Source organism: Dipodomys ordii, unplaced genomic scaffold (assembly GCF_000151885.1).
Source record: "Dipodomys ordii isolate 6190 unplaced genomic scaffold, Dord_2.0 Scaffold5, whole genome shotgun sequence".
NCBI lineage: Eukaryota > Metazoa > Chordata > Mammalia > Rodentia > Heteromyidae > Dipodomys > Dipodomys ordii.
In genome coordinates, this window is record NW_012267221.1 from 37,219,569 (window position 1) to 37,239,562 (window position 19,994).

Below are 19,994 nucleotides of genomic sequence, written 5' to 3' on the forward strand. Positions count from 1 at the left end.
CTATCTATCTGTCTGTCTGCCTGTCTGTCTATTATCTACTTACCTACCCAACTCCTTATCTGTTTAGACAAGGTCTCATTACATAGCTCAGGATGATCTCAAACTTGCCATCCTCCCAAGTTCTAGCACTACAAGTGAACCACCAAACTCGGCAGTTAGTTTGAATTCAATGGCTTGAAGGAATGGATGGGAACCATGACTATAAGACCTTTAAGGGAAACATCCCAGAAACATCCCAAAGCCTCACACCAGTTCCCTTCCTCTCAGCTCCCTTAACCACCCCGTAAGATAGGACAAATCTCCTAAAGTTTCACCATATCATCTTGACTTCCAAACTGACTTTGTCTTTGGCACTACGCCAAGGCCTCTCTGTGAGTCTCTATGGAAAAGCTCCATCAAGTCTCTCCCTATCCAGTATCCTTTCCCACTGCTTCATGCAACTGACTCGGTGGATTTTCCACTGCTAAAGACCTTACAGAAAGTTTTTGGAAATTTAAACTTAGATCATCTTAGTGCTTATCCCTGGGTGATTAATGTAACTGATACTTGTCTTCACAAGCTTATTACAGATTCCCTCAGCTTTTTACACAAAAGGACATGGGCTCAGGGAAACTGATGCAAATCATAAGCCAAGTGAGAGAATTAGAGAAAGCTCAGAGTTTAGAATATGCAAGTCCACCTATTTTTGAAGGAATCACAAAGAAGTCAAGGCAGAGAGAAAAAGAAGGAAAAAATACCACCAACAATAACAACAGCAACAACAAAACACACACTCTTAACTTCTATCAAATACAAAAATGAAATGAGACCTTAAAATTTTTATTAAGTGGCCCGGCTGAGAGAGGTACTGCTGAGGGTCATCTGGCTAGGAAGGATGCGTGGGCGTTTACAGCCCATGCAATCCTGCCATGCAGAAAGGTAAATCTGGATATGATTTCTCCATGAAATTTTAAAGATATTTCTAAGGGCTGGTTTTTGGTTTTGTTTTTTGTTTTTTTTTTTGTCAGTCGTAGGGCTTGAACTCTGGGCCTGGGCACTGTCCCTCAGCTTCTCAGCTCAAGGTGAGCACTCTACCACTTGAGCCATAGTGCCACATCCAGTTTTCTGGTGGTTAACTGGAGATAAGAGTCTCATGGACTTTCCTACCCCTGCTGTCTTTGAATCGCAATCCTCAGACCTCAGCCTCCAGAGTAGCTAGTATTACAGGCGTGAGCCACCAGCACTTGGCTCTAAAAATTTTTTCACTTCCATTCATTGAAAGATCCAACGCTAGGGCTAATGAATCTTTCTGATTAGTGTGGAAGACTAATAATCCCACTGACGGAATTATCTTCCACTGTCTAGAATCTGCCTCATCAGAAAGAACTGCTGGTCTGAAGGTAGCCCCCTTGTGGGGGTGATGACAATCTCTTTCCACTGGGGCCCACTAGGTACAAGAACATTGGGTTTATAAACCTAAGACCTTATTCTTACCCTATCAGGTACTTTTCTTTTTAAAAAAACACTTCAATTATTTTAAAAAAAACCTAACCACTCCATATTTTTTTATCAAGAACTTATATCTGTCACAAATAACATACAGTACATAATCCAATAAAATTTTCTTTAGGATTACTTTTCAGAAATGTTATAAAGCTCTTTATTTTACTAGGTCTATATTTCTTTCTAAGGTAAGGTATAACTTGCCCTTTAGATACAATAAAATACCAACACTTTCTTTTGGGGGGATGTTGGTCCTAGGGTTTGAACTCAGGGCCTGAGTGTTATTCCTGAGCTTGTTTTGTTCAAGGGTAGTGCTCTACCACTAGCTCTACAATTATAGTATGAGCCACTGACACCTGGCTTAAAACCAACACATTTTAACACTCATCTACCTTTAATGAAAAAGTGAATAGAGGGAACCCAAAGAGCAAGTAGGAGCCAGCAGTTTTGGCTCACACCTGTAAACCTAGCTACTAAGGAGACTAAGATCTGAGGATCACAGTTTGAAGCCAGCCCAAGAAGAAAAGTCCCTGTGAGACTCTTATTTCCAATTAACCACTCAAAAACCAGATGTGGCACTGTGGCTCAAGTGGTAGAGTGCTAGTCTTGAACACAAAGAGGCTCAGGAACAGTGCCCAGGCCCTGAGTTCAAGCCCCACAACTGAGGCAGGGGAGGGGGGGTGGGTAGGGGTGGGGGAGGAAAGAAAGAGAAAGAGAGAGATAGCAAGTAGAAATATTTGAATAGATTTCAATTTTTATATACACAAAGAGTTAATGTGCCATACCAAGAAGCTTCTCCCCTAACATGTTCAGCTGATCTGCATTGAGACCTCTTTTGGTGACAGATGAAAATTGCCAACTCAGCACCTCTGAAACTTGAGACCATCGTGCACAGGGGGGATTCAGGAAGAAGGACAGATTCTAGGAAGAAAACACCCAAAAAGCTGAGGGTTACAGAAGTGCCACCAGTCACAAGCAAGGTGCCGCATATGGGGCCCACTCCAAAGTTCAGTTCTACTTTCTATCATATGGAAACATTTAAAAGGTCACAGGAGGAAAATTCTCAATGTTAGCTGACTCACATTTGTGAATTTGTTTACTCATGGTAAAGTTTACTTGTAAATATAAAATCAATACTCAAAAGTATTTTTCTGGTCATTTGAAGTCATGCCTACATAGATAATAGCACTTAAAACGCTTAGGTTCCCAAGTGAAGTGGCCCAAACAGACACTCTAGCCTTCCCTTCAGCTCTTCTTACATTGTAAACAAGTACCATCTGTCTACTTGTTTAGTGCCACAATTTTCTTCTCGTTTGTAATTTTGTAATTTTTGTTGGTGATTCGGTTAGTACCCATGTACCGTGCTGTCTGATAACCACACAAGAAAGCTAAGATGAGCCTTATGGAGAAAACATGTGCATCAGATAAGCTTCATTCAAGTGTGAGTTACAGTACTAAGGTCAGTGTTCTTGAATCTCAAATATTAGATAAGGTGCCTTGAAACACATTAGTTTAGTATTGATGGGCTGACAAAAAAAATGTTGTGATCACATACAGGTTCACAGGAAACTATTTTACCTAGGAACAGTGATTATTTGCTTATTATGTGTTCCTAATGACTTTAAAGAATATAAATACTTCAAATATAAAAATTACTGTGATCACAGAAGTATTGTATACTGTTAGAGTGTTTATTATATATATAAACTTTTTTTAAAGTTACAATAAATGATACATACTCAGCTGATTTCATTTACATAGAAGGAAATTCATTGTTTTCATTTCTAACATATGCACTTGCATTAATTTACTGGAATTACTCAAGCTCCGTAGCAATGCCATTGGTTTGCCCATACTCCTCAATATTTGGCCATGAGAGGCTGTTTTAGAGAAGCAGTAGCTAAGATGCAGGATTTTGGTTGATCCCTGGTAAAATCCAAATTTGTTTTCCATACCCTGGGTTCTGCCATCAGCATGTTGTACCACAGGATAGAGGCCCAACCACTGGGGAGCTGGCTGACATTGGAGATCACCACAACAGGCAGGGAAGTTGTCTAAAAAAGTTGACAAAGACCTTGAAATCTCCTGAATCACAAACTTATCACATTCAGACAAATGTTTGTTCTCAAAAGTAAGCAAAGGAATATTTGTAATTTTGTATACATCTTATGCTTAAAAAGTAATCATGTAAAGCTATATGCTTTTGTTCATGTTTATCTGTGATCAGTTTTTCAGTTAAGAAATAATTCCTGATGCTTAATATATAAAACTTAACATAAGGTAAGTCAACTGTAATACTTAGCTCACAGAATTTGATTAACTGAATTTCTAGCTTCTTAGATCATTAATGTCAAGAGAGTATTAGCTTAAAAATTACAATGATATGTATCTCTAATTAATATATATTGTTATTATAAAGGTGACGTACAGAGGGGTTACAATTAGGTAAATCAGGTAATGAGTACATTTCTTTTCTTTTTAAACAGTGTCACTCCTTCCCTTGCTATAACTCTAAAACTTGAAAAGTAAAAAGTATATCTAGTAGTTTTAAGTAAAAAATGAAGTTTTCTACCATAGGACACTAGAAACCTTACCTCAAGGTCAATAACCAAGCCTGGCTGGCACAACTGGGTCTCAAAACTAAGGGAGTGAAGCTCTTCAGTAACAACAAGAGGACCCTTAGAAGAGAGAGAGAAAAAAGAAAGAACATGACAATCCATTCACAGATTGCACAACTCTCAAAAGCCAACTGGGTCGTGCCTAGACCTAATCAGCTATAATTCAGAAGGCTATGATAGTAAATCATCTGCCTTAGATTTAATTATTCCCAGCTTCTCCATATTCTCTCAAAGTAAGATGTCTCAAATTATGCCAAAAGTTATTGATTCAGAGATTTTTTAAAAAGCAGGGAAATAGTAATTTTCTAATGGGTTTATTTGCAAGCTAAGGAAGGCTTTCTAGCCCCCAGCTATCTGTCTATTTATGAGGGCTGTGGACTGCAGCCCCCAGATCTTCGTGGGGAAGAAAGGGAGGCAGAGGGGAAAATGCATAGGAGTTTCAGGTGTGATTGACTCCTGGCAGCGCTAATTCTCATACTCTGTAGGTCAGAAAGGGCTCAGATGGGGAGAAATGAGAGCTTTTTCTAAGTGTCTTTAGAAACATTACTTCCTAAAAGTCCACATTAACTTAGAAATAAAGAGGTGCAGCTTCCAGACCCAGGTTACAAAGGCAGTTACATGCAAACTACCTCGGAAAGATAACTGAACTATATAGGTCAGTGCTTGTCTCATTCGTTGTTCTAGTGACCCCCACTGTTCATGCTGTAGAATGACAACATGCTGTGTGCGTGCAAAGGACAGAAACACCCCAAACCAAAACAATTTGACATCATGTCCTTTGTCCACAGTTCATTTCAGGATGCACCACAACCCTAACTCCTTAAGCATCACTTTGTGGAAAAACAAAGGGAGTACAGTGGCTGAGAACTTCCTGCATTCAGTCTTCAGTACCAGCTGCCTCGTATGCCAGCTGCTAGTAATTCTCTGTGTACTCTAGCTAGATTCTACATCCTTCCTCAGGCTCAATTTCCTCACCCAGAACGTAAAAAAAAAAAAAAATACAAAAGTCCATCGTGCTCCTTCCATTGGACTGCGCGAACAATCAAGGAAGGCAGAGCGTCTTTACTGTTGTCATGGGCCCAAAGCCCATCCACACTGAGTTAGAACCCCTCTGTGAGGCAACCTCGACCCCCCAGGACCTGACCCCTCCCTGGACACAGACATGCCCAGTTAGGGCCTCACTCACAATCCAGAGACACTCACCTCATTTGTTCTGTTGCCAGCATTTTTTTGCTCTTTCAGTTGCTGTAAAACAAGAAACCATTTTAGTAAATTGCACGTTGATCCCCGAGGTCAAAACTAGGAAGGAAGAACAATGCAACACTATCTTCAGAATGGAAAATGAGTGGCAAACTGGCCCTTGTCTGGGTCCATGAGTCAGCACCCTGACTCAGTGTGGACAGCCCAGGGTATGGAGGCAGAGGGTTGCGGGGACGGGTATTCTGTTCCTTCCTTCCCTGCAATGATCCCAGAACCACCTTCATTAGTTCTTTTGTGCCCCCAGGTTCAGAGGCAATTCTCCTCCTCCTTACCTCAACAGTCTTCCAATCTTGGCCCAATGACTGCAGACTTAGTCTGCCCTCACATGGCCTTTAATCCCTCAGGTTTTCAAGGAGCAATGTGGGGCCAGAAGGCACCTCCCAGACTCCTTCAGACTCTCAAGTTGTTGCAAGGGTCTCACACTGTGTCATTCCCTAGCTATGAGGTCTGTGAGTTCACAAGATGGGTGTCAGTGATAAAGGTGCTTCCTCAACCTTCCCTTAACTCAGCACCTACACAGGGTGCCACAGCCTCTCTTTTTACAATACCTACTGGGCCCTCCTTCACTAGGTCAGTGAGAGGATAAGAGAAGGAGTACTTAGAAGGTTAGACTTTGAGGTCATAGAAGGAGTTTAGTGATTTGTCACAGACTACAGAGGTAGCAAGAACAGATTAAGATATACATACTATTTTTCCTGAGATTGCAACAGCCCCCAAAAGAGTGTTTCTAGAAGAAAGACTGGCAGAGAACAGTGACTCGTCCTGGGAAAAAGGAGGAACCAGGATGCCCATGTTCTCATGCTGGAAAGTCCCCTCCTTCCTCGTCTGGAAAGTCCACAGGGGCCTTCCCTAGCACATAGTGCCACAGGGTGCCGCTCCAGTGTCAAAAGTCCTAACAGACCAGAGACAGACATATCAAGATGGAAGACAGACTCTCCCTACCAGGTGTCGAAATTCAGCTGCCAGACTTCCATTGGTGGACTCCTCCATGTTCATCACTTTCGTATGGGTGCCCAAAATGTTGAACTTACGAAAACTACAAGGCAGGACAGAAACACTTAGAATGTTTCATACTATCAAACAAAAAACATACCAAGGCATAGTGCAAAGTGTATCACGTACCCTTTTACTGTATTCTTCTCATTCACATCTCTGCAAAAAAACATATTATCATTTATTTGTATTTAAATTTATAAGCTATATACCTGACTTACATACTGCAACCCCTTTGTACATCATCTTTACAATAAAAAAATTCCAAGGTTAAAAAGTAAGTTTATAAGCTGCAATAGAAATGAGTATATGTGTATATACGCACATATGTGTGCATATATTCATATATATGAAAGATGGAAAAACAAAGGTATACCTGTGGATGTAATGCTCTTTCATCTACTCACTCCTTCCTTCAGCTCATTCACACTATGCCAAGTACCACTGAATGATTCCATCTGGGCCTTACTTGTGTGACATGCTAACAGTACCAAGTCTATGGGGTACTGTGCAGAGTCAATGGGCAGGAAGAGCCTCAGTAAATGCAAGTCTCAGTTTCTTCTGTTTACTAAATACTTCTTTCATGCAAGGCACTTTGCCAAGCATTGGAGGTAAGACAGTCCTGCTCTGTGCCACATGACTTTCTAAAGTGTCCAATCTATGCTTCCATTTTCTGTTCTTATTAATGCTGTCATGAAATTTCCAGAATACTCAGTAATTTGAGGAAACAGGCAAGTTTAAGCTTGTGTGTGTATCTGTTTTTTTTCTTTTGTATGGAGGGCGGGGGAAGTGTGGAGAGGGACTGGATCAAGCTGGAGGCCTCAGGATACTAAGCAAAGGAAGTGATCTACCACATGATTAGAGGAACATCTCTTACATTTTATCAACCTAGTTATTGCTTGGCTGTTCTATGGTGTGGCTGGATATGATTCATCCTCCACAGGTTCATGCATCGAGGCTTGGTCCTCAGGATGGCAATGATGAGAGGCAGAGCCTAGTTAGAGGCCGCTGGGGTACTGCCCTCAGAAGACATGAATGCTTGCCTTGTAGGAGAATGAATGATTAACTGCAAGAGCAGCTTGTTAAAAAGTGAATTTAGTCTTTTCAGTTTTCTCTTTCTCTCACCATGTCACATGTCTCTCATACCTATTAAGGAATGCAGTGACACAACCTGATGCTGCCATCCCAGCTGGACATTCCTGATCTTCAGAACCAGAAGTCTGTTCAATCTCTTTTCTTTATAAAGTACCCAGTTTCAGAGAGCCTCTTCAGTAAACGGTGCTGGAAAAATTGGCTAAATACCTGTAGAAAACTAAAGCTAGCTCCTTCTATATCATCCTGCACCAGAATCAACTCCAAATGGATCAAAGATCTCTTAAGTAAAAGCAAACACCCTGAAAACATTATAGGAAGGAATAGGAGAAACTCAAGGTCTCCTTGGCACAGGCCGAAATTTTCTTAATAAAGACCCAGAAACACAGCAAATCAAAGAAAGGTTGGACAAATGGGATTGCATGAAACTTCAGAGCTTCTGCATGGCAAAGAACATAGCTAGCAAGATCAATAGAAAGCCCACAGATGGGGAGAAGATCTTCACTAGTCATACAATGGAGAAGGGCCTCATATTTAAAATATACTTAGAACTCAAAAAGCTAAATATCCCAACAACAAATCCTCAAAGAAACAACTGCCCATTAAATAACTGGGCTAAAGACTTAAAGAGAAACTTCTCTGAAGAGAAATAAGAATGGCGATAGACACATGAAGAAATGCTCAACTTCTTTAGCCATAAACAAAATGAAAATCAAAACAACATTGAGATACCACCTCACCCCAGTTAGAGTGGCTATAATCAAGAATGCTAATAACAACAGATGCTGGAGGGGATATGGCCAAAAGCAAACTCTACTGCATTGTTGGTGGAAGTATAAACTTGTCCAACCACTCTGGAAAGCAGTATGGCGGTTCCTCAAAAGACTACACATAGAACTCCCCTATGACCCAGCAATCCCACTTTTGGGCATTTACACAAACGATCATAAACAAGGCCATACTAAAGCTACCAGCACAACTATGTTTATCGCAGCATTATTCACCATAGCTAAGAAATGGAACCAACTCAGATGCCCCTCAGCAGATGAATGGATCAAGAAAATGTGGCATATATATATATACACACTCACACACACACACACACACACACACACACACACACACACAAACACACACAATGGAATTTTGTGCCTCCATCAGAAAGAATGGCACTGCCTCATTTGTTAAGAAATGAAAAGACTTGGAAAAATTATATTAAGTGAAGTAAGCCAGGCCCAAAGAAACATAGGTCCCATGGTTTCCCTTATTTGCAATTACTAGTATATGTCTAGGACAAGCAGAAAAGATCAAAAGCTATGTCATATGACCATATAAGATGATGCTAAGCAAAATGAACCCCAAGATAGGGACTCAAGATGTTTTATCTTTGTTTCTGTTGTTTTTAACATATTTAAAATGTACTATGTGATTTTTTTTGTTTCTTTTGTATGTTCTTCCACCATGGTATAACCCCTGTTTTCACTGTATTTGATTACAATGCCCTGCATCTTGTATATACATTTTTGTAATTTGGGCAGGGGAAGGGAAATAACAAAATGCTGAAATAAAAATACAGGATGACCCATTGTAACAATGAGATGTGCAAGACACTATGTTGAACATGAACTTTACAACCTTGGAGGTTGTAAAGAGAGGAAGGAGTTGGGGAGGTGGGGAGGAAAGCAATGGTAGGGGAACAACAAAGGAGGGGTAACAATGCTCAATAGAAAATGGATTCATTATCATACTCATGTAACTGTAACCCCTGTACTGTATCTTTACAATAAGAAATATGTTTAAAAAGTACCCAGTTTCACATATGTTGTTGTAGACTTAGATAATTATGTTCTGACCAAACAACATGTTCTGACCAAATAACACATAGATGTAGAGTCGAAATCATTAACTCATTCACAGGAGTTAGCTATCATTCTTCTCTCAACTAGAAGAGGTCAATGTTTCTGTAAAAATAATTGCTATGAGAGGGACCTATTTTTCCATCTGAATAAAGAAACAGAATTTAAAGCAAAAGGAACAGTGTGATACAAAACTGCCTTGTCAAAGAAAAGAAGAAAACAACAGGTGAACATACTGAAAATAGAAGAAGCACCAAAAAATGAAAAGAGGAATTGAGCTTAAGCAGAATACAATAACCTGTCTTTAAGAAATAATCCCCTATTCCCTCAATCTTTGTTGATATTAACTTAGATTCACCAACAGAATGAATAGGAGTGATGCTGTATAAGTTTTGTGTTTATTTTGTTTTGTTTTGCCAGTCCTGTTGTATCTGATTAAGAAACTCTCCTGTAGGGCTAGCCTAAGAGAGGGAATGGTATACAAAATCCAATCACTTTGAGACAGTTGAATACAATCTTTTAAGCTTATTGTATTGTTCATTGTACTTAAAAAAAACACAGCATGTTAATACAAGCTCCTAACATCCAGAAATGGAGCAACGGATTTAAATCTGCTGTGGACATTAATGGCCTCATTGGATCTAATTAGGAGCTTACTCTCACTTGTCATAGTATCAGGGACAAGGACTCTGTCCCACATCCACAGGAAGGAGAACTTTCTCCTATGTAGGAAGTTGCTGATTAGATGGTGAATCTCCTCCTTTACATAGTGGAAGAGTCTATACTGGGTTAACAAAACCAACATCAAGTAATATTTAGATAAAAATAAAGATATCTTACTTATCAAATAAGACTTTGACTTTCAAATTATAATTCAGCTCTTGTAATTTCACCAACAGCCTGGAAAGAAAAATTAAAGTCATTAGTTCAAAAAATTATGAACTACAACTTATTTATGCCAGTTCCTCACTTATGAAGTTATATAAACCCATACTCCTATTTTTGATCATTACAAACAATGAAACTGACATGAATATTTGTCCAGTTGGCTTTTTTTTCAGTTGTGGGGCCTAAGCATCGTCCCTGAGTTCTTCTGCTCAAGGATAGCACTGTCCCACTTTGAGCCACACCCCTGAGTGGTTAATTGGAGATAAGAGTCTCACAGGAACTTTTCTCTTAGGCTGGCTTTGAACTGCGATCCTTAGATTTTCCCTCCTGAGTAGCTAAGATGAAAGGCATGAGCCACCAAGTGCCCAGTGGCTATTTTTCTCTTTAAGTTTATTTGTTTAATCAATTCTGAGTTATGCAGTGGCTGGGGCAAAATTGTAACATTAAATTCTGATGGCATATAGCACTGATTTTATATTCCTTCCAAATGTCAGTAAAGGTAGCTGCTTCTGAATATAACCTCACTAATACAGGTTTTTATCAAAATTTCTACTCTGGGCTAATTTTATGTAGCTAAAACGTAATGAACAGGGCTGGGAAGGTGGCTCAGTGGTAGAGCGCTTGCCTTGCATGTATGAGGCCCTGGGTTCAATTCCTCAGCACCACATAAGCAAAAAGAAAAAAAGCTGGAAGTGGTGCTGTGCCTCAAGTGGTAGAGCGCTATCCTTGAGCTGAAGAGCTGAGGGACAGCGCCCAGGCCCAGAGTTCAGGCCCCACGACCAGCCCCCCTCCCCCACCCCCGCCAAAAAATGTAATGAACATCAGTCTTTATGAAACATGTATCTAATTTTCTGTCCTATTGAGAAAGAAACGATCACCAAAACATAAAAAATAAAAATAAGCCAGGTGCCAGTGGCTCACACCTGTATGCGAGCTACACAGGAGGCTGAGATCTGAGGATCACAGTTCAAAGCTAGCCCAGGCAGGAAAGTCCATGAGACTCTTATCTCCAATAAAAACCACCAGAAAACCAGAAGTGGCGTTGTGGCTTAAGTGGTATAGCATTAGCCTTAAGGACAGCGCCCAGGCCCAGAGTTCAAGCCCATGACCTACCAAAAAAATAAAATTAAATAAATAAAAATAAAAACAATTACCAAAAAGTAAAATATAAAATATTTCACCCCTAAACAGAACAATGAAGATCACACTATATCATCTGGGGTAGGATGGAATTATTAAAGGCTCTTGTCTCTACTGTGCCAAGATTCCACAAGCCTTTTCTCTATTGGCTTCAGGGAGTCCTCAGGACTCTGTTGAGCTTCATTTAGTCAAACAGGTGATGGAATTAGATTTCTCCTGTTCCTGACAGCTCTGTGTTCTGGCTTCCAAAGGTGCATGAGGCAATATAGTAACACTATCTGCCAAAGAAGCAGTACCCATGGGCCTGAATCAGTCAGTAGTATCCCATAAAAAAGACCAGAACAACTCTGAAGACAATCCCAGATCTTTAGGTTGTAGCTGCTCATTTCCAGAACTGTGATTAAATGAATGCAGCTATTCACTAGAATAAATTCAGGCCATATGTTCTCACCTGGAAACAATGCTATAATTAAATCAAGGAGAAAAGCAGACTAGAAAACAACATATATGTATGTTATTAGCTTTTTTTTTTTAAGAGGGAAAATTATTTATTTTTGTTTATGGTTTCAGAGATGTCAGTCTTTCAGGCTGGGGAGGGCATGGGGGAGTAAAGAAGTTTGTTATTAGCTTTTTAAAATGATATCTTATATGACATATATTTTGTGTATTCTATGTATTAAACAGATACACAGGTATACCTTGGGATCACACATTTGTGTAGACTTGGGTAGACTTAGGTGAGGTTAGAGGTCAGGCCATTTACTGTGGTGGTGCATAGATACTTACATCAGGGACCATTTGGGAAACCACTTAGGAAAGTTAGGAACAGACTCACCAGAAACTGTACATGTCATAAGCCATATTCATGCATGCTAGTTCTGCTTTAGGGGTTCAAAAGGCTCCAGTTACAAGCCTAGGCTCCAGAGCTGTGACACTGTTGGAAACTGTCATATATATTTCTGCAATTCTGAATTCCTTTTTTTTTTTTTTTACTGTGAACATACATGACATTTACAACTGGGGGAAAACCAGTACAAATGTCTAGATGTGTGTATATGCATATATACTGAACTTGTATTTTAACGATAAAAGTTAGGGTCTTGCATTTCCTAAGTAAAAATTCATGTTAAAATGCTCACTGAGAAATTATTTTCTCTACAGTACCCTACTTAACAATTCTGCAAAAGCAAACTGAAGGTACAAACTACAGGGCAAGCAATGCATGAAATTCTATATTTATTTTTTTGGGTCTGGTTGTGGGGCCTGAATTCTGGGCCTGGGCGCTGTCCCTCAGCTCTTCAGCTCAAGGCTAGCGCTCTACTACTTGAGGCATAGCATCACTTCCGGCTTTTTTTCTTTTTGCTTATGTGGTGCTGAGGAATTGAACCCAGGGCCTCATGCATGCAAGGCAAGCGCTCTACCACTGAGCCACCTTCCCAGCCCCGAACTTTTATTTTTATTACCTCAATTTCACAGTGAACTGCACCCCAGTCTTCAAGACCAATGGCCTCTGAGGGTGAGTTGGCATGCAGGGCTGTCTTTCCACCACAAAAGAGCTGTAAACACACAGCAAAGGCAGACAAGTTAGCATTTACATGTAAATGAAGGCAATAAAAAGATAAGTGATTTGCCCTATGGCAGAAACAGAGTTAGAGTGCAGAACCTGAAAAGGATTTGAAAGAGCCTCACAAGAGTGCTGTTTACTAATTAGTAAATAACAAAATTCAATTTATATTCAATGAAAACCATGTAATTATAATGACTTGTGATACCAGCCAACAATAAAAACTCTGAATTTGATGATGATTTTTTACAAATCTGAAATAAGACTCAAACTAGCAGTGAAAAAATCCAATTAAATGTCCTTACCGTTTTTTCTAAGATCTAACATTTAAGCATTTATGTTTGGATATTAACCGCAGGGAACCAAAGACACTTTCAGTGTAACAAGTTAGAATAAAAAACAAACTTTGCAAAATGAATTCTGTTCTTACAACAAAAATAAAAAGATCTGCTTCCTGTTTACAAAGCATTGTGCTAGAGGCTTCTTGGGCAAAGGGTAACAAAGGTAGTTCTCTAGGTTCCAGAACCTTCCATTTTCAAAAAAAATAATAGACACAAAAACAATTATATAACAAAAGGCAGAATGAAAGAGGACTAAAATTTAACTGTGGAAGTAGGGAAGGATCTATTTGGAAGCTTTGGGAAGACTGACATATAAAACGCACTGGCTGTTACAATATGGACAGAAAAGGAAAAAAGAAGACTGTGAGGCAAAGTATTACCATGAGGAGAGAGAGTTGTCTAGCACAGGCCTAGGAAACAGCAAGAGTTTGCCCAAAACATGTGAGTTATGCACAGAAAGGATGCCAGCTCCCAGCTGTGGAAGTGGAGTTGTAACTATCTGGCTGAGGGGCTCCACTTGAATAGCAAGTGAAGACTCAGCCTGGAACACTACCCTTGCACAGCACCGCGTCTCAGGACCTAGGGTAAAAGGGCTGAGAAGGAGGACTGGTTGGGAGGCTATTATGTAAGAGTTCAAAAAAGAGGCTTTGACACCTGAAAAATGATGAGGCTACAGTGTGGGAAGGAGAGCATAAATATCCTGAGGTTAGACATGCTAGGTCTCAGCAGACTAGTTAAGGGGCAGAAGTAAACACTTTTAGTCACTACACTTTGCAACCAGGTAGCCAAAAGAATGAAGACCCGTGGGCATAAACAAGGCATTTCAGTAAGAGTCAACTGTCATTAAAATTGTTGTATAGCCTATTAACCCCTTTAAAATGATCTGAATCGCCATAATATGTTCCTCCAGACATGTTAACTGTAGAAATGTGAATACATCTCCCTGGGGTTACCTCTGAATCAGTTGCTGGAAGAGAGCGAAGGTGCGGTCCCACAGCACCGTTTTGTTCTTTGTGATGGGATCCTGGTCATAGGTATACTTCTGTTCTAACTCCTCCAGCTTTTTAAGTTGCTGACGGACCTGCTGCAGACTCTCTGCAATGGTAGTGAACCTGGGAAAGTACAAGAGAAGGTGTCTTCGGGTGCAACAGTTCCAAAGCAATCTGTGTATGGACAACACAGGATGTTACATTCCACTCTCCAGGAAGAAAGAGTGTGTTGTGGGGATTGAGTTTTGCACCAGAATTAAGGGGCTTGGTTACCTGGAGAGGACAAAAGCCTCTGAACATTCCTAAGATCTATATGAGGAGTTGGGCAGGGTGGGGTTTCTAGGTTGATCTGTTGAGTTCAGCCTGGGATTGAAAAAGGGAAGCAGCCCAGTTCTGGTGCCTCACACCTGTAATCCTTGCTACTCAGGAGGCTGAGATTTGGGAATTGCATTTTGACATCAGACAGGGTAGAAAAGTCTCATCTCCAAAAGTCATAAGTGGAGCTCAAATAGTAGAGGACCAGCTTAAGCAAAAAAGCTAAGGACAGTGCCCAAGCCCTGTTCAAGCCCCAGTACTGACATCAAAAAAAAAAAGAGAGAAAAAGGAAAAGGAAAGAGAGGGGTGAGAAATGAAGGAAGGAATGAAATAGGAAGGGGGAGAGGAGGAAGAATGAGTGAAAGAGAAAGAGAGAGAGAGAGAGAGGTAGAACCAAGAGCAGGACAGAAACAGGGGATACAGCAAGGTGGATCTCTTCAGTTGTCGCAAGAAGGTAGTGAGAAGCCATTGTGGGTTTTATGCCAAGACAGTAACATGAGCACATCCTGCCTCAGTAAGACCATCAGAGACCCTGTGAAGAGGGGAGTATGGAAACAGCCATACTCAGATATTATCCCTGTGGGAAGTGCAGGGAGGGACGGCAAGACTAAAGCAGGTGAAGAGGCCACTATCCCCTCACATCTATTCCAGTAACCCATCCCTTCCATTCCCTCTGCTCCATGCAAAGTGAGACTCTCCTGGGCCCTTCCCCTGAACTACACTAACATAAATAACCAATAGGTCTATTGTCAATTCTGTCAATCAACTGTCTTTCTTGCCACCAGAGGGACTTTTCTACACCCCAGATTGGAGAAATTCATGTGCTGCTTCTGCTCTCCAGTATCTGCTGGGTAAAGCCCACCATTCCTGGGATGATCCTGAGAACCTCCCCCCATCACACTGCAGCATCTCTTGCCAGTCCCCTGTCCAGTCTGTTTCCCTGGCACTCCAGCTATCCAGTGTACTGTCATCCTGCAGGTCTTACCTCTGTGCCTCTGCCCATCACCTTCCCTCTACTGAAAGAGAACCCCTCCTCCTCATTTCCACGAAGGACCCATTCACTCTCAGTCCATGAAGACCTACTGATGAGCAAGACCCAAGAGCCTTACTCCTTGTGCGCCCAAGTCCCACAACACTACCTGGTATAAACTGTAGCATTTCACAAATATTTGCTGGATGGCAGACTGAATAGATGACCCAGGAAAAACTATGTTTCATGCTAATCTTAGAAAATGCCCCAAGATATTCTGTTTTAAATAAAACACCAGAACTCACATTGATCACATTGTTATGTATCAACCAGGTCACTGGCGTTTTGGTAGAATCAAATGACACATCCCATGGTCCAAGCCTCTCCCCACCAAGCAGATGTGGCTGAGTGTGGCAACAGTCATGAATAACACTATGCTTTCCAAGTGTTCCAGGGTAAGAAGAAGCTGTATTACATCAAACTTTAAATCCAAGTTTTGACAGGGCCTATTCCAATACACAGTTAAAGCTGCTCTCTACTATTTTCTGTGGTCAGCTTTCAATGCTCCACTCCAGAAAACCTTACCAGTTCTGCAGCTGGTCCAGGCAAGCATTGGGAGGTCCCCCAATACAGGCACTCTGCTGTCTCCGCTTCCACTCCACTAGCTCATTATTAATCAGGCTATTCTGGGTAAGTTCAGCAGCATTCAACAGCTCTATTATTTTGTGCACTATTTCCTAAAAGGAAAGGAAGAAACAACGTGAAATGAAATCATATTTATCACGGGATTTAAAGCAATGAAACTATACTCTCAGTCTTAATTGGGGTTCGAAGCCAAGGTGGTATGAAAATATATATCCTCCATTATTTAAAATCTATGACATGCCACTTAGGAAAGTGATTACTACCTTTCTCTTACTGTCAAGCATTAAAAACATCTGCTTCAGAACCAGCTGTTCTTGTTTCTGGTCGTTCTTTGCCACACTGTTGGTTTCAATTTCTAAGAATCGAGAGACATAAATATAAATGTATAAGAAAAGAAATCCAACTAAAGCCACACCTAAACTTAGAAAAAATATGAATCAAATTAAAAGTTTGACCACCAACCTTCATTGAAAATAACAGAAAAAAATGCCCTAATTGTAAGATTTGGACACAAAGTACTAGTTTTCAGGGACCTTTAGGTACTACTTAAATAAATATAAATGACACAAAACTTCAGATGAATATATATGGAATTTATGGTTTGAAAATGAAGTAGGAACAATGGAAGGAGTAGCTTAAGTTCCTTTCTCACATACGTTTTACCCAAATGATACTGATACCACTTTCTGTTAATCACATGACTATTAGGATAAAAACCATGTCACACATGTTCTATACAATGCACATTACTTTTAGTTGCTAATGTCATTAAAAATAAGTGGCAAACTGGGTGCGGATGACTCATGCCTGTAATCCTAGCTACTCAGAAGGCTGAGATCTGAGAATCACAATTCAAAGCCAGCCCAAGCAGGAAGGTCTGTGAGACTCTTGGCTCTAATAAACTATCAAAAAAGCTGGAAGTGGAGCTGTGGCTCAAGTGGTAAAGTGCTGGCCTTAAGCAAGCCCTGAGTTCAAGCCCCAGGACTGGCATAAAAAAGTATGTGTATATATAAGTAAGTAGCAACAACAAAACAGTGAAGCTGCTTTTAAAATATGAGAAAAACAGTGAGTTTTTCCATGGTACATGCACATGGTGCTAGAATGTTTGAAGGAACTTTAGATATTAAGGACAAGGAAACTACAATTATTCTTCAGTCTGTATCAGTCAGAGAGCTAAGTACAATAAATAAAGTGAATAATACATAGGTAATAGTTAGAACTATAAATGACTTTGCCTCTCTCCCTTGAGGACATGTGGCAGTATCTTGAGACTTGCTTAGTTGTCATCATTGATGGTTAGAGGCTAATGGTATGAGCACTGGCAGGAAGAAGTCAGGGATGCTGTTAAACATTCTCCAAGAGGGAGAACATGCTATAACAGAATCATCTGGCTCAAAACATCAGTGGTACTGAGAAGATAGGTGACTAATGACTGGTGATTCAGTTATAAAATATTTGGCAAAAAGAAGGAATGATTGCCTTTGTTACCTAGTATAGTTAGAAAAAAGCACAGCCAATGGATGCACTTTTAATTGCCAACACTATTTACCTCGGTTCTGTGCAGTTTTGCATTTAAAGTCGTATTCATCTTGTAAATCTTCTAGGGTCTTGATTTCATGCTCTACATTCTACAAATGAAGAGATAAACATGTTTCCCATTCATCATCAATGTTCAAAGACTTTAGGAAATGTAGTTTTACTTCTATGGAATGTAGGGAAACACGGCAACAATTCTAGCTCTTTCACAAATGGATCATCTTGCAGAACACTGGTGGCTCACTCCTGTAATACTAGCTTCTGAAGAGGCTGAGATCTGAGGATTGAGGTTCCAAGTCAGCTCAGGCAGGAATGTCCATGAGATTCTTATCTCTAATTAATTACCATAGCGCTGGAAGTAGAGCTGTGAGTCAAGTGATAGAGCACTAGCTTTGAGCACAAAAGCTTAGCTACAGTGCCCAGGCCCAGGGTTCAAGCCCCAGGACCTCCCTCCAAAAAAAGGATCAAACTTGCAAAACTCTAATCACATCCATAAAATATGTTTCATTAATAAGAAAGCAATAACAGGGGCTGGGAAGGTGGCTCAGTGGTAGAGCGCATGCCTTGCATGCATGAGGCCCTGGGTTCGATTCCTCAGCACCACATAAGCAAAAAGAAAAAAGCCGGAAGTGGCACTGTGGCTCAAGTGGTAGAGGGCTAGCCTGGAGCTGAAGAGCTGAGGGACAGTGCCCAGGCCCAGAGTTCAGGCCTCATGACCGGACCCCCCCCCAAAAAAAACAAAAACAAAAAAACAAAGAAAGCAATAACATTTTTCAAAAAAAAAAAACCACATACATAAAATTCTCAAAACTTCTCACCACTTATTTCAGGGCCTAAATTTTCATTCTTTCTCACTTTTTAAAAAAATGTAGTTCAGCTATGGGGGGAGAATATAAAAGGAAACAAAAAAGGCACATAGTACATTATGAGTACACTAAAAAGAACAGCAAGTAAGATAAAATCTCTTGTCTCCCTATCTTGGGGTTCATTTCGTTTAGCATCAGCTTATACGGTCATATGTGCATACGTTTTTGTATGCTCTTCCCCCATGGTAAAACCCTGTTATCGTTGTATTTGATTCCAGTGTCCTGCATCTAGCATATACCTTTTTCTAATTTGGGGAAGGGAAGGGAAATAACAAAATGCCTCAATAAGGATACAGAGAAGGAGATGTACGAGACACTATGTTGAAAATGAATTTTACAACTTTGGGAGGAGGGAGGGAAGAGTTGGGGAGGTGGGGAGGAAAGGGATGGTAGGACAAAAACAAAGGAGAGGGGTAACAATGCTCAATAGGAAATGGGCTCATTACCGTGTTCATGTAACTGTAACCCCTCTGTACAGTATCTTTATAATAAAAAATACATATTAAAAAATGTAGTTCAGGATGGCCTAGCTTCCTGAGTGCTGGAACTGCCAAGCATGTACCATAATGCCCAGCTCTTCCCCATCATTTTTGAGTCTCCTCAGAGAGGTAACTTAATTATGAAGCATACAGCAGAAAAAAAAAACAAAAACAAGCTCATGAGAACCACCCCCACTTTTCTTTACAAGAAAGGGACTACACACATCCTACTGTCTCATATATTTACCATTTTAATTAATTATTTTAATTTTAATTAATTAATAATTATTTTAATTAATTATTTTAATTAATTAGTTAAGTTACTTTTTTGGGGGCGGGGGGTCCGGTCGTGGGGCCTAAACTCTGGGCCTGGACGCTTTCCCTCACCTCAAGGCTAGCGCTCTACCACTTGAGCCACAACGCCACCTCCGGCTTTTTTCTTTTTGCTTATGTGGTGCTGAGGAATCGAACCCAGGGCCTCATGCATGCAAGGCAAGAGCTCTACCACTGAGCCACCTTCCCAGCCCAAGTTATTTATTTTGAATGAGAGTCTGATTTACGATCACACTTTTCAGATTTAATCACATTTCTATAGATTCTTCTCTGGATTCCCCTAGCTACTTTTACATCAAGATGACTTGGCTTCTACTTTTTTAATGGAATATTTTCTCTAGGAGATTGCAGAATAAAATTGCTGCAAGAAACTGGAGTTAAAAAAGATGGCTCAGTGGTAGAGCGCTTGCCTTGCATGCCTGAGGCCCTGGGTTCGATTCCTCAGCACCACATAAGCAAAAAGAAAAAAGCTGGAAGTGGCACTGTGGCTCACTGGTAGAGCGCTAGCCTTGAGCTGAAGAGCTGAGGGACAGCATCCAGGCCCAGAGTTCAGGCCCCATGACCAGACCCGCCCCCCACCAAAAATAAAAATGTTGTATTAAGTACATGAGTCTAGGCCATGCTGCT

The 19,994-nt window shown here is 40.5% G+C and overlaps 1 protein-coding gene across 1 annotated transcript in view; it reads right to left on the reverse strand.

The window, feature by feature from the left end:
- The window catches only part of Stat1 (signal transducer and activator of transcription 1, 91kDa), a 42,000-nt gene that overhangs the window by 11,240 nt on the left and 10,766 nt on the right, over window positions 1-19,994 (reverse strand). The window contains exons 7-18 of the mRNA XM_013028899.1: window positions 17,703-17,781; window positions 16,417-16,508; window positions 16,094-16,245; window positions 14,188-14,346; window positions 12,793-12,885; window positions 10,142-10,201; window positions 6,483-6,512; window positions 6,303-6,396; window positions 5,304-5,345; window positions 4,077-4,160; window positions 3,438-3,536; window positions 2,268-2,403 (exon numbers count right to left, since the gene is read on the reverse strand). Coding sequence (XP_012884353.1) covers window positions 2,268-2,403; window positions 3,438-3,536; window positions 4,077-4,160; window positions 5,304-5,345; window positions 6,303-6,396; window positions 6,483-6,512; window positions 10,142-10,201; window positions 12,793-12,885; window positions 14,188-14,346; window positions 16,094-16,245; window positions 16,417-16,508; window positions 17,703-17,781 — 1,120 coding nt within the window. The remainder of the gene's footprint in view (window positions 1-2,267; window positions 2,404-3,437; window positions 3,537-4,076; window positions 4,161-5,303; window positions 5,346-6,302; window positions 6,397-6,482; window positions 6,513-10,141; window positions 10,202-12,792; window positions 12,886-14,187; window positions 14,347-16,093; window positions 16,246-16,416; window positions 16,509-17,702; window positions 17,782-19,994) is intronic.